The sequence below is a fragment of the Pholcus phalangioides genome, unplaced genomic scaffold (assembly GCF_987345545.1).
Source record: "Pholcus phalangioides strain wild (caught in Gottingen) unplaced genomic scaffold, Ppha-v1.0 ptg000022l_1, whole genome shotgun sequence".
NCBI classification, from domain to species: domain Eukaryota; kingdom Metazoa; phylum Arthropoda; class Arachnida; order Araneae; family Pholcidae; genus Pholcus; species Pholcus phalangioides.
In genome coordinates, this window is record NW_028301615.1 from 4,292,606 (window position 1) to 4,308,078 (window position 15,473).

At 39.6% G+C, this 15,473-nt stretch overlaps 1 protein-coding gene across 1 annotated transcript in view; it reads right to left on the reverse strand.

The window, feature by feature from the left end:
- Positions 1 to 5,330, reverse strand: part of LOC149069376 (Na(+)/H(+) exchanger protein 2-like) — a 48,134-nt gene extending 42,804 nt beyond the window's left edge. Inside the window, exon 1 of the mRNA XM_089249222.1 lies at positions 4,680 to 5,330. Coding sequence (XP_089105348.1) covers positions 4,680 to 5,025 — 346 coding nt within the window. The 5' untranslated portion in view covers positions 5,026 to 5,330. The remainder of the gene's footprint in view (positions 1 to 4,679) is intronic.
- Between the last annotated feature and the right edge of the window lie 10,143 nt (positions 5,331 to 15,473).

The following is a 15,473-nucleotide window of genomic DNA, read 5'->3' on the forward strand; positions in this document are numbered from 1 at the left end:
AAATTTTGGCATAAGGTATTTTGAGGTATGCGCTCAAGAATGATATGGAAAACAACAGTGTCACTCTAACAGTTACGGTTACAGTGAGAAAATTTCGAAAATATCAAATGGCAACACCAAGTTTTTTGTATTGGAATGCGATCTCCATACTGAAAAACACTAAATAGCGTTGGAATGGCACCTGTAGCACGAAAATCCCCGGAGCTAGGCAAGGAAAAAGGACTTTGCCGTGCACCAGAGCATTAATGGTCATTTCATTCGTCACACCGTTTCTTCGGCTGAGATCCCAGCCTGATTAGTCCTCCACAAGGTCATGTGGAAAATTTGTGAAACACAATAAAATGCTTTATTTTATGCTGCTTCTCTGTCCTTATTGATTGTCCTCACTTTAAGCCTATCTACCGCCGGTGATTTTCATGCTACAGTTGCCATTCGAACGCTATTTAGGGTTTTTCACAATGGAGATCACATTCCAATACAAAAAACTTGGTGTTGCCATTTGATATTTTCGAAATTTTCTCACTATAACCGTAACTGTTAGAGTGACACTGTTGTTTTCCATATCATTCTTGAGCGCATACATCAAAATACCTTATGCCAAAATTTCATTCAGTTTCTGTGAATAGTATGATAGTTAGGGGCCCATATGTCGGGATAGTTTTTTTATAATCACCCTGTATTTTCCTACAAAAAGCATATATATATATATATATATATATATATATATATACTTTACATATTGATTTTTTTAAAACATTGATTTTTTGAAATTGTTTTTGTTGTAGGTAATGGTATATGATATAGATATTGTGACCTCATAGTGCTTGCTTCTTTGTATATGCACTCTGGAATACCAGTCAGGATTTTTATACATGAATATTGAAACTTTATACAAATAAGGTTGATGTATATTAAATTGGATACTCTATTATTATGGGTTACTCAAAAAAAGTAAATATATTAATATTTTGAACGATCACATATATACAAATATATATATATATAGAGATAGAGGCCAAGAATGAATTAAAAAGTCCCGCAATCCTAGAGTTTTGTTCTGACGCCATTCAAACAATACATGATTAAGGGGCCGTTCAAGTATTACGTCAGCAAATTTGTAGCCATTTTTGACCCCCCCCCCCCCCGTCAGCAAAAGTCGGCAAAACTCAGACGCCCCCTTGTCAGCAAAATTTCGTCAGCACTGCCCTTACATCCTAACGCATATTGATGGGATCAGAAATGTACGCCGGAGTGGGCACGGGGGCTCGTACGCCTCCCCCCCCCCCCCCCCCACAGACGAAAAAAAAATTTTTTTTAAAAGAATTAAAATTTCGAAAGAAAATACCTTTATATGTTATTATAATTTATTTCTGTTAATTTCAATGCTATTTGTAAGTTAAGAACTCAAAATTTCTCTTTAAGGAATTCATTGCAACCCACCCTTTGAGCCATATATGGTATATATAAGCGAAAATTAGTTTTTTTATACATATCGCCAAAAAAAGCATGAGCAGTGATAAGTATAACCGACAGTTACACTTTTTAATGACTTTTTGCGTCTTTAATAACTGCATTCTGCCGCTAATTTTTTTTATACGTTTCTGGGTGAGATCAATGTACAGTAATTACATTTTTTTCATAATTTTTTGACGACGCCACCTTGAGACCCTTTCCTTGTTAGAAGGAGTTTTCAAAAGTTCGACACTTAAAGGGGGGGGGGGTTAAACAACGAAGTCCACTAGTGGTAATAGCTAGTCGTCATATAGTCGGCCCTCGGTATTCGCGGATTTCATATTCGCTGTTTCTTTCCCAGTTTTTTCGGAAAACACTGTTGAGATACTAATTCTCGTATCGGAACAAAATGAAGTTGTTCGTGTTACATAAACGTTTAAAAAATCCTTCCTGAAGGTTTTTCTGGTGCTTATGAAAATATTTTACAAGACTTCTTTAGATACTTCTAAAAGTGACAAATTTGCAAGGAAAATTTGAAATACTGACAAAGGTTAGCTTCGTTGCTTCCGTTATTACGGCATTAACGAGTCTACAGTCAAATACTGCTACTACTGTATATAGTCCTGGATCCACGTGACTCTAATGTAGAAAATGCTGTTTTTCTGGGGGTGCGATAAAAAAGGTAGGGCACGCTATAACCGTCATTATTTAATCTGCAAATCCAGAGAACTAGGAGAAAAGTTCATTATGAGCAACGTAGCAAAGGATTCGTAAATTTGAATTAGCAATGAATTGTTCCCATGAAATAGACCCATCTGTGATACATTTTTCACATGTAGAAAAATCAGTAAAGGAATCTTTGTTAACCGGAATTTATGGAAGAAACGACTAACGGACATTATTATGTTGTTCCTTCCACAGAAAGCATCCCCTTGAATCAGTCAGTGGACTTCCGCCCCTTTACTTCTTCCGCTCAAAGCAGATACCGTGAAAATGAGATGCCTAAAGAATAAAATTTTAGGGTTTAGGTTATTCGCGGAACGTAACCCCCGCTAATATGAAGGGAGGACTGTATATGATGTCACATTCATCGAAAACAATCTTTCGGTGTTGAGTGATTTCCGGGTTCGCGCCTGTCCGAGAGAGACACCAAACACGTGAGAAAATAAAAGAAAAACCACGTGCAAGTGAAGGTTGCGTCACCGTCTGTTTTCGGTTGGAAGGAAACATTGCTGTGCGTTTTTGCCACCCCGCTATTCGGCCAGCCCAAAAACGCGACATTTTCCAACCCCCGTGGGATCAGAGGAAGAATTATTTGTTTATTTTTATTATTAGGCATTCTGGTGGGGACGTCATTCGTACGTTGAAAGCTGTGCGCTGAACTTCTTTATATGGAAATGAAATTTTGACGTGACGAATGGCGGATGTAAATATTGCAGGGTCGTCGTATCCTACGAGTCGTCGACTCACAGTTTACTTATGGGATTTTCGCTATATCCTCCCACGTGTGTGCATGCCTTCTACAGTTCGATACAACGAGCCCCCTTCATCCCATCGAAAACGAACGTTGTATTGGGAGGGTCGTTGTATCGAACGTAAAACATGTATGACAGTCGTTTTATGAAAATATCTGGGACTTATCCTACCAGTCGTTGTAATGGAATGATCACTATAACATGGGGTCGTTATAACGAGCGTCGACTGCATTTACATAACACGCATTCCAGTCGACGGAGATTATGAAAGCCTGCATCGGGGACATGGGCGGAGATACGGGGGGGGGGGCAGCGTCAAAAAAGGGAGTGGGCAGATCTAATGTATATGTTGTGTATGAATTGACATCATCATCATCATCGTGCCCCCCCCCCCAGCAATAATGACCTTGCCCCTCCAGACTTCCGCGTCTGGAGCATTTTTATAAATATTACAAGTTAAATCCAATGCGTGGTCGCCCATCGTACAACGTAGATCGACGAAAACATGAAGAAGAGAACATGATAGAGTCGAGCTACAAATTTTGACTTTCATCCCAGTCGCCAGTGACTCCGTCGCGTAGCGTAGGATATCTTGTCGCCAGTACGCTAATATCCTCGTGTGAAGAACACCATAGAAATATACGTTTTGGAAAACTTGGATACCGAGTCTCGTATCAGTCGCCAGACTTCAGAATCCCCATGTGAGGAGGCCTTTAAAAGACGCGGGGAGGCACGAAAGAAAAGGAAAATTCTGGTTCCCCCCCCCCCACGTAGGAAACTAAAAACAACAGAGACGAAGAAATAGTATAAGAGACACTGTTGTTTCCGCTGGCTTTTCGACATCCAACAAAAGAAACCAAATGTGAAGATGAAAATGCGGAATATACATTCCGATAGTAACATTATTGTGACACATCGCATAAAAAATGGAATATTTCGGCAGCACTTCTTTAGAATGACTCTAGTTCTTTTTTTCAAGACTTTTGCATTCAGGGAAAAAAATATCAAATAACAATCAAGTATGTCCTTCTAAATGTTGTAGGAAAATCAGAGTGAAGTTAAAAACGTGTCTTCTTTACCGTCCAAACTTCGTTATATCGGGTTTTTTACTAGAAACCTTTCACGTACAGGCTGTTGGCAACAAATTTTGATGATCTGTATTTTAAGTATCAGCGATAAATCTCAAAAACCGGTTTTTTTGTTCACCTGTTAGAGATGGTGAAAAAAAGAGCATTAGCTCTTTCGTGATCAACCATATGTATTTCTCTTTATCATATGTATATATGTATAGTAGAAATATATGGGGGTATCACTGAACAGAAGTATAGAAAGATGGGGAAAAACTTCCTTTTTCATAGGGCTACAATGAAGCTTCGCGATGATGCGAAAAATGGTAAAGAAAACAAGGAGAGCTGCAACGTATTTCATCTATACGCGTAGGGCAAAGATATTTCGTCCCTGGTCATTGAGAGGGTAATTCAAAGGTCAAGAAATTTAGTGGAGCAGCCGCAATAATGATACTGATAACAACAAACTTCACAAGAGAATAGTAATGAAGCTCGTGAATTTGGGGTTTTACAGGAGATTGAAAGTGTCGCGGACTGAAAATTCTATGATGAAGAAGTTTCTTGTAGGGTGAAGCCTGGCTATTACCGTTCACTGAAATTTATCCAGAAACGTCTCAGGTGACGTCGTGCGGAGATAGTTACGAAACACAACAGAGGCGTCAAATTACAAAAAGAGTTGACGTACCTATTTTTGTGAGGCCGGCAATTATTATCCACGCTCCGATGATCATCGGCGTATCCACGTATGTTGGCCTGAATGATGCGACACGGATGCGTTTGTGTGACGGTTCCTCTCCGCCCTCTTCGTGTAACTGTAGCTCTTCGTGGTCGTCGAAAACCCTGGGGTGGACGACTTCGACTTTAGCACCACCACCATCTCCGAGTGACTCTTCATCCTGTTGTAGATCTGCGATGCCGGTCCTACTGGCAGCGTGTGCCGTAGATCGTATTTCGGAATGGTTGGCGACGACGCAGCGCAGTCCGAGGACCAGTAACAACACGCGACCGAAACTCGGACGCACAAATTTCATTTGTCCTGTTCTACGACGAATGAATGAACGAGAGAAATGAAAAAAGGACGAGAGTCGATTTTTCGTGCTTCACGAGACCGCCCCGACCAGTCGGAAGATGACCGACCGAAGGCAGCTGTCGACGATAGTGACGAACGAAATTTGTGTGCGCGTCTCTCCACCCCCGTCTTTCTTCCACATCGATATTACAGATATTATGATAGATGGATACGATGGCGAACCACCGCCCCGACCAGAAATAGCCGCTCGCACCACCGAAGGAAAAGAAAAAGAAATGCTCTTGGCTTTAATGACACGCGCGAACTACTTAGAGCGCGATGGCAACGAAATCAGGTAGAATAAAAAAGGGCAAAGGCTGTTTCGTAACAAAACACACATTATACGGAAAAAGTGGTGCAAAAGGCGGCTCGACGAGGACCTTCGTTGGCCGCCGGACCTGGCGCAATCAACTGGAAACGTTGCGCGCAACAAAAACAAACAAATATAAAAGTAATAAAATGAAAATATACCCCACTTCCACGTCTCTATACATTTTTTATTTACTCTTTCTTACTTATTCATTACGTTTCAGGGATAAGCGAAAGTGAACAGGTAGAAGAAAGAGCAAGGCTTTGCTTCGCTCGACGATCTTTAATTTGGTTCAAGGTTTTTGGGCCGCGATCTGCGGAGCGTCAAATCCCTTTAAAATACATATTGACACGACACACACCGACGCGCTTTTTTCTTTTCTTTTCATACTATATTATTCTCCTCCTCAATCACGATTTTAAACCACCGAAGGAGGGGAGACAAAACACTTAATATAGTCGTACTTTGTCATGCGCAGTCATCTCGTCAGATTTCGTGATAAATTCAGGATGTTTGAAGCTCTGGTTCAGTCGATCGGTCTACACGGTTGTTGAAATTGGGGTCCCCCGGCCTTTGAAAACACACTAAAAATGGTATATAAATATATGTACAAATATATATACATTGAATACATGTGCTTTGCCCCCCCCCCCACCACCCCCTGGAAAAAGTTGAAATGACGGCCCTGCTCGGTAATCGTGAGGCTGTTGATCTGAGATTTTTAAAGGCATGTTACACTCTTTTCCGCACTACACGCCCTCGTATTCAATTTGCACGGAACCTTAATTTTCATTATGCTTATATATAGGTATCTCCGAGACTACCTTTCTCGTTTTAACTTTTCTTTAAAATGGCAATGGATCGAACTTTAATAACATTTTTTAATATAATGTTCCAGGAATGGTTTTGAACTACCTATACGTCATCATTTTCTATGGAAAAATCATTTTTGTGTCAAATTTTAAGCAAAATTCGTACTCGAAATACGATCGCAAAAAATTCTATGAATGGAACGTTTCGTCATTTTCACAGTACATTTAGCTGTAGTAATGGTGCAGGTTATGAACTAAAAGTTATAAGGGATTGTATGATATGCTCAAAAGTTACACTCAGATCTGTAAATGTACGTGTGAATTTTCTCAAAAGTTACGTTTGACATATCGTGTTCAAAGCACTGTAATTAGACAAATATATGGAGTAGACCTTAGATTTTCGTTCATAACCTCAACAATATACAGCAAAATATCATATTAAAATTTTGTAACGATACTATATGAAAGAGTTTTTAGAAATCATGTTTTAAACTGAAGTAAAATGTCAAAAATAGCATTCGTCGTAAAACAGGTTTAAAGTTTTTATTCACGTATTACTTGTACGTAAAAACGCAAGGCCCCCTTTCACACGGAGCGGATGCGGACGCGGGTCCGCATACCCTTCCAACCGAGCACTGAAGATGCGGACGAATCGCCCGCATCTTTAGTTCGAAATTCATGCATAAAAACTGTTTTTTCACAATTTTTGTAATTATTTTTCTCCTTCACCCCGATTCAGTGCCCATTGGCAGCCTAGAGGCATTCTTTGGTTGGAGCCAAATAGAATATGGGAATAAAGATGTCTTCATTCCGATCCTCACAAGTAGTCGATGGGAGAAAATGTCTTCAAATATTTTCAAAATATTTTTTAAAAAAAATCCGTCTTTTCTGAAAAATATGGAAGAAAAATTCCAAAAACATCCAATGTTTGAAAAATCCAATCCAAAAACATCCAAAACTTTCGATGTTCCAAAAAAAAGAAAAAAAAAATTCAGGAGATATCAAAGAATTTGCAAGTAGTAAAAAAGGGGAGGGGTAGAGACTTTCAAAATGCCTGTGCTTAGAAATATTCACATCACAATTCTGTCTTATTAGAATAAGAACTAAAGATGATTACACTATAAAAGTTTACTAAAAATTATTTCATAAAACTTTGCTTGAATGCAACCGATACGCCTATTGGCTGAATTTTTCAACTTTTATAAAACTTTATAGTGTAATCCCGGCCTTAAGCCCGGATTACACTATAAAAATTTTATAATAATTTTTTAAAAATGCAACCAATAAACTGATCGGTTGGATTTGCTCGAATAAATTTATTGGTTGTTTTTTTTTTTCGAGTTTTATAAAATAACTTTCATAAACCTTTTAGAGTGAAATCCCATCCTTAGATTAGTCACTTCTGAAACATAAAATTTCACTTTTTTCAAGTTTATAGACTGAATATCGAGTAAAATAAACTTGTAGGTATCGGAGGGGCGGGGGGGGGGGGCGCACCAAAAATATTCAAGTGCTTAGGGCCTTCAAACGATTTTAATCTTTTAAAAAATTGAAAGATTTAAAAAAATATATACATATATATGTATATATACACATATACACATATATGTATGTATATATACAAATATATACATACATATATATTCTTTTTAAATTTCTAAAATTATTTAAAAAATATAAATAAATAAATAAATATATATATATATTTATTTATTTATACAAGGATGACGTCACAAGGATTCCTTTCACTTTCCGGGTAACCCAGAAAGTGAAAGGACGTGGGTTCGATTCCCCGCAGGGGCAGTTGAATTTTCCCTCTTTCCGAAATTTATCTTCGCAACAGCCATGACCTTCGTATGGTAGCGAAGAGTGACGTCATCCTTGTATAAATAAAGAAATAAATATATATGTATATATTTTTTTAAATCTTTCAATTTTTTAAAAGATTAAAATCGTTTGAAGGCCCCAAGCACTTGAATATTTTTGGTGCGCCCCCCCCCGCCCCTCCGATACCTACAAGTTTATTTTACTCGATATTCAGTCTATAAACTTGAAAAAAGTGAAATTTTATGTTTCAGAAGTGACTAATCTAAGGATGGGATTTCACTCTAAAAGGTTTATGAAAGTTATTTTATAAAACTTGAAAAAAAAAAACAACCAATAAATTTATTCGAGCAAATCCAACCGATCAGCTTATTGGTTGCATTTTTAAAAAATTATTATAAAATTTTTATAGTGTAATCCGGGCTTAAGGCCGGGATTACACTATAAAGGTAACAAAAGGCATGATTATCGGGATCATCGTCAAGTTGGCGTATTTTTCGTGATAATTATGTCCACGTTAATTATTGCAACCCATCAGTGTTTAAATTTCATTCCCAACCACACTCGCGAACGCCAAACTGTTGATTTTGAACGAATTTTAGAAATGTTTCATAGACACAGGGTTCGACTTTGACTTGATGGGGCCCTGGGCAAAAGTGGAATTGAGGGGAGGGGGAGCACTCGACTGTGGTGACTGACGTTTGGTGTCTGTACATAAGCAAATACAGTTCACGTTGTAAGCACATCTAAAAAAGGATACGCACGGTTTAAATGAGAAATTTAATGTCAAATATTTTGCGCGTGAAATATCTTACAATAAAAGCTTTTTTCGCACTTATACTGTATTAGCAAAAACATTGATAATGTGATAAAAATCTAATTTTTGAGTTCTCTCAGCTTCAATACACAAAGTAAAGCTAAAGATGGCAGTTTTTCTTGTAGAAAGACTTGAACGAACAGATGCTTTTACCCTTTTTATTAAGTAAAGTGATCTTTCTGTACAACAGTTTTTTTGATGGTGGTGATGTCAATGCTGTCTCAACATTTGGACACGTCTCTTCTAAACCTCTAGCGTTATTTAACATTTGTGGCATTGTGTCACCAACCTGAACCAAAGATGAAAATTGTTGCACTTCGTCTGATAAAAGGGTTTCTGCAAGATCAAGATGCATGAAGTTTCGCATTGCAAATATCTTGCAGAATCTTCATGAAGATTTGAGGATTGCATGTTGATCAAACCTGCAAACTTTCTTGTCATAGTTTCATAAATCATGTTACGGTCAAAAAGATGTGAAATTGAAGAATCGAACAAAAGACTGACACATTGAAACATATTTTTGCCGCGGAGTTAATATTGCAATAAGTGCATTGTATAATGTACATGCTCTGTAAAGTCTATTACTGATTGGTACGCATAACAATAAAATTGATATTTGACAGGGGTTTGCTAATAATGGGTACTTTGGAAGTAGTATGATGCGATTTAGGGAAAAGCTTTAATTTTCCAAAATTTTGCCAAATAAAATTTATTCAAATTTGAGTAAAATACAGTATATAGTCCATTATAAATTTGTGGGCGCCCTTAAAACATGGGACCCATGTTGCCAATTCGGAAATCGGGCCCTGCATAGACATTTGGCCCTTCCTGTATGTCCTTGATGTCGTTTCCGGTACAAGTTTAGTCCGCCCGGGAAAAATAGTAGGCTGTACTCATCTATTGTTTGGGATTTTTCCAATCCCGGAAGAAGCAGCTTTATATAGAGTGGCGACGACGACATTGAAACAGAACGAAGTGGTTTGTTCTGTCGGCGACCAACCGAGCGACGACAAGAGCAATGTGTGTGTGTCAACAAAAAAAGACACACGTAGCGTAATAAACGCATCCATCGTTTTATGAATTTTCGTCCGATCGATCGATCGGAACGATGTACGGGTTACATGCAGGGCAACAGACGCGATTGTGGTTCTCGTGATTTACTATATTTTCTCGTGTTTTCATCAAAAAAAAATGATCGATCGATTTATTCCAGTGTTGCCTTGGAATCGCTGACATAAAAATGCATTGGGCGACCCCAAAGGAAATTCCAATCTTTGTGGTGGTTTACTTTCCACCACGCAGAGGCGAATATGAGCCGATCGGTAACTGATCCCTCACTTGCTAGGGCCGAGACACATGAGAAGCATGTTGACGAACGAGACCATGGGACTGTTAATCCTGTGAGTTGCATTGACGAGATATCTCGCTTCCTTAAAAGCTTATTTTAGAATTGGCAAGCCCAAATATTTTGTAAAGTTGATTTCTCAATAGAACACTTTTCCTTTAGTTTCCACCCGATGGAAATCGGGAGAAAGCCTACCCTACTCCATTAAAAAAGATTTGTCATTTGAAGGGGGACAAGTGACTTCTACAGTGCCGCTTAAAGGGTTAAGAGACTGCCCGTCTCTCTCTCCTATCCGAACTTTATTTTATTAATTTATTGGAAAACTGTCGAAGCACATGATACAGTGAGTATACAGTGATATTCCCGACGTATTATTAAAATAATATATGGAACCTATTTCGCATCCTCAGATGAGAATTACGTTTAAACGTTACACCTGGTTATGTCTGTGATTGATATTTTAAAACAGAAAATATTTGTGTCCTCATATAAGATTCACGTGCAAGAGTGTTTAGTTTAGTTTAAATGCTGTGCCGAAACCCGTAAGCTCGGGCGAAGAAAAAACGTACAAAGCGTCCCGGGTTTTGGGATAGATCTGAGCCAGTTCGTTCGAGCAGCACCACGAGGATTTCGTGGAGGAATCCGACTTATATCTGTAAAAGATGATGTCCCTCTCCGCTATCCATACGAAGGTTTTCAACAACTGGCTGATGCAAAGACGAATTCAGGAAAGAAATAAAATTCAACTGCCCTTGCGGGGAATCGAACCCACGTCCTCTCAGTTGCTGGGTGCGTGCCCTAGCTAAAAAGGCAACGAACATCCATCACAAAAAAAAGGAAAAAAAATTGATGTTCGTTGCATTCCTTTGTAGTCTAGTGGTCTAGAGCAGTGTTTCTGGACGCACCGGGCCCAGACACTATTAGTACCGGGCCGCGAGTGATTGGCCGTTTCTTTTTTGTCCCATTCATTTTCCGTTAGTCGTGTGTTTGGCAGGGTCTTCCACTAACAAATATAAATGAAACCGGGCCGCGGGCTTTCAACGTTTAAAAATCACTGGTCTAGGGCGTTCACCCGGCAAGTGAGAGGACGTAGGTTCAATTTCCCGCAGGGCTAGTTTAAATTTTCTTTGTTCCCTAAACTAATGTTTGCATCAACCAGCTGTTGAAAACCTTCGAAACCCAGCATCACCAACTTACGGCGAGTGGATAAATAAGAGCAGGTAAGGGCGGTATTCACCGACATGGTTTAAACCAGTGATTCCCAACGTGGGCGTTAATGCCCCCTGGGGGCGATGGAATGTTCCGGGGGGGGGCGGTAGAAGCTATGGGTATAACATAGGATTCTATGGGTTTGATTGTGTTGGGGGGCGGCGGGAGAAAAAATTTTCTGAAGAAGGGGGCGATGGGACAAAAAAGGTTGGGAACTATGGTTTAAACTATGGTCACAATTTTTTGATGAGAGATCGACACAGATTGGTTAAATTCAGGTTTTTAACCAATCCGTGTCGATCTCTTATCCAAAAATAGTGACTACAGTTTAAACCATGTCGGTGAACACAGCCCTAAATGAAACACTTTTCAGCGTTGCAATGCTGAATTCAACACTCTTTGCTACATTCAATGCTTAATTCATCTCAACACACCTCCTTTCTTGCACTTCCAAAAAGTGCCACCTATCTCTACAGAAGCTGGGGTTTGTGAAAAAAAAAAGTCAGGTTTCTCTCGCTCTTTATCAACATTTTTATAATTGATTTTCCTTTTTTCTGTCGATTCCCCACCACCACGTGTTTGGATTTCTTGTTCATCTTCCGACAAATGCCTCTTTCAACCAACACCATACTACGTAGAAGCATCTCTAGTGTGGCTCCTGGATGGTCTGACTGCATATTTCCGTATACCTATATATATCTGTTCTCTATACCAGAGTAAAGCTTCTCGCGAAACCCTTGATGACAATGAGGCTGTTCTACATAATTCGAACAAATTTTTGAAAATTTATCGAAAAAAATTATGGCCTTATTGCCGTCCCAACAACATCATAGCTCCAGGGCAAAATAAAAGAGGACTTAGGCACCACCTCTTCATTTACATACTTATTGTCAGAAATCACTGTGCCAGATCTTAATGTGGAAGCTCCTACTCGACTGAGGTCCCTGCATGGCCCGCACAAATCGGGGGGGGGGGGGTCTGACAGGGTTCCTGCCCACGAACCCGCGATAATTCTCATCAGATGCGATTCTATTTTTGTTTTCCACACTACAGAAATTCATATTGGAGGGGGGGGGGAGAAGAGTCTGACCTGGGGGGCCATACTGCGGGATGTGGGGCCATGGGTCTCCGTGCCGTGCCCGGCTGAACTCATGATTGTGACTCAGGAGGTTGGAGTCAGCCTATTGGGAGGGCAGGAGGCATATTCGCAAATCAAGTAATTTGATTATAACCATCATCAGAAGAAAAGCACTCGTGCAAGAACTCTGACGCGTGGCTTTAACTGAAATAGTCATGATGCTAATCATTGAGTCATAGGGTGTTCATCTGAGTTGTCGGTGAATATTTCCCGAGTATGAAATCATGCATCTATCCTCAATGGTTTAAGTGAGCATTGGCCCTCTACACACATGGGTACATTCACATTTTTTTTACAATCACGGAAAACCTAGGATGACTATGCTTTGCGAGTTTTACTAATGCTGTTTCACCGCACACAAATGTCAACTGATAAATTTCGAAAATTTAACTAATGGTATTGCTTATAAAATAGTAACCAATATTATATTATATCGTTTTACTTCACGCGGGACATTAATAAAAATCCGGTCGCTAATTTCAATCGAAGAATTGTAATTTTTTATTTGATGGGTGATGGAAGTGGTTCTATATCATTATGTTTCTCAAATGTAATACAGGGCAAACATAAACAAGCATTTTTAATCATAGAATGTGCGGTTGAATCGTAATAGCAAAGCCAGTAGAGGGTGGTCATTATATAGAGAGTGCGCAACATAACTTGTTTTTACCAAAAGCAAATATTATATTTTCCCGGCGTATTTGCTGCGATATGTGCCATCAAGCATTAGACGGTGCATACGTACCTTCGGATTGGATTGGATTGGAGTTTGTTTTTTTTCTTTGGTAACAAGGAACGTCATGTTGCGCCAAACACTGGTCGAGCGGTACAATGACTGGTGGTAGAATTTGCGTCACCCAAGTTGCACCATGAGAAGACCTACTTGCATTACAATACCCTGCACCTTGGTCACGAGCATGACCGACCTTTAGGGGAGGGCGCACATTTGGGTTTTGGGGGCACAAGGAATCTCTCCCAGAGAAATTTTGAGCAACTAACCTTTGAAAACCATTTCAAATTAACAGAAACGAATGTGAAGATAACATACAATATCGAGAGATTTTTTTTCTATATTTTAATTTTCTACTAAAATACTTGAAAATATTTTTAATCGTCTTGGGGAGGGCACGCGTGGCCCCCACCCTCCCCGTTCTCTCCTGCGTACGCCTCTGGTCACAAACGTAGGAACTAACAGAGCTGCTACTTCGCTAGAAAAATTCGCAGCAAGGTATAAATAGAAAGATAGGGAAAACTTATCTTTATGCTAAGCGTGTAAAGGCAACATAACGCGGATAATCACGATTTCAAAAACTAGGAAATGATTTTCCGATTTTCAATGTCTAAATTTTGTCTTTAGATTCTGAATAAATATTAATTTTCATGTTTTCTCATAAAAGTGCGTAAAAGCACATTTGTGATAGGCCTACTTGATTGAATAAGATTTTTGTTCATATTACTTTTAGTAAATTTTGTTACATTTTTTAATGCGCTATATCATATATACGTGCGAAATAGTTCAATTAATCCTTTCAAGGGTAGACATTTTTCCGAAGCCCATAGGAAAAAATGTAAACAGGTGCGATCTACTCTATGGGAGCCACCAGGGCCGTCTTAAGAGCATCATGGGCGCCCGAGCCAAGTGATTTTTCTGAGGCCCTACCAGACAAATTTTCGAAGATTTCGACCGGTTCTAATTTCCCTGAGGCCCCTCTTCCCTTGAGGCCCCCGGGCCATGCGTTAAGACGGCACTGGGGGAACCACCCTCCCTTCAAAGGAGATTATATTGATTTGATATATTTACTTTCATCAGAACGTTTTCATTTAGAATTCTCTCGCGACATCTTAAATCATCAACGTTACCCCCCCCCCACCAAGGGGGTCGTGACCAACGCTTTCGAAACCACTGTATTAAGGTAATAAAAAGGTGAAGAAAGAAAACTTTTTTCAGATAGTCGTTTCTTAAGGGCGGCAAAATATTATTCGCCTCAGGAGGCAGAATTTCTAAGACCGGCCCTGGACACCAAATTCATTCGACAGATGATATGCATCTGATTTACGGTCGAGCAGATGGCAATGGGCTAAGCGCCCATTACCACCGCTTAACACCGCGGGTGTACCAACAGCGTTCGATGAGGCGCTGTCTACTACCTTCGCCACGATCGATCGGCTACTACGGGAGACATCTGGGAATCGTTTTTACGCCGTTGTAGACTGTGCAATGACGTCAGCGGCCGCCACTTCCAACAACTCTTGTAATAATTAATCAAATAAATCTTTTGGTAGTTATTATTGTACTTTTTGTCGTTCCAGCGTGGCGTCGAAACCTGCATGCGTTTTTCGCGATTTTCACCCTCTCAACGTGGTTTGCGACACCAACATGTTCTATTGCATGTTTTTGTTCCTCTTCATTCCTACTAACAACTCTCTTAGTTTGTCGGTCCATTAACAGAACACCCTGTATATAAATGCGAAAGTATGTGTATGTTTGTTCTTTATACAAATCTACAATTTTAGACCGATCGTCGCCATACCAAACAGGACCAGGATTGAACCATAGGCTATTTTAAAAATTCGTCAGAGCTGGGCAAATGCCATAAATGGGCGAAAAACCATCGGACCACAATGGTTCCTGAGCCCCAACAGTCGCTTTCGTAATGTTTACTTCGGTTACCGTTATTCCCTAACAATGCGTTTCAGACATGCCTTTACAATGGTTTGCCCCATCTTTGTGTGTGTGATGCTTGCCAGTATTATAGTTTATTCCTTTATAATGGTTTGTCACTTTTAAAATCCCCGCGGTAATTGAAAAAACCCCGGGAAGCACCGGGTATACTATGGCTAGTCACCAATAAAAATCATAATTTGACGAAACGGATACACGCGTATCATTTGTCGCACCGAAAAACAAAGAAGTAGTCAATCAAAAGAGGCCATCAACACAAACATCCGTCGATG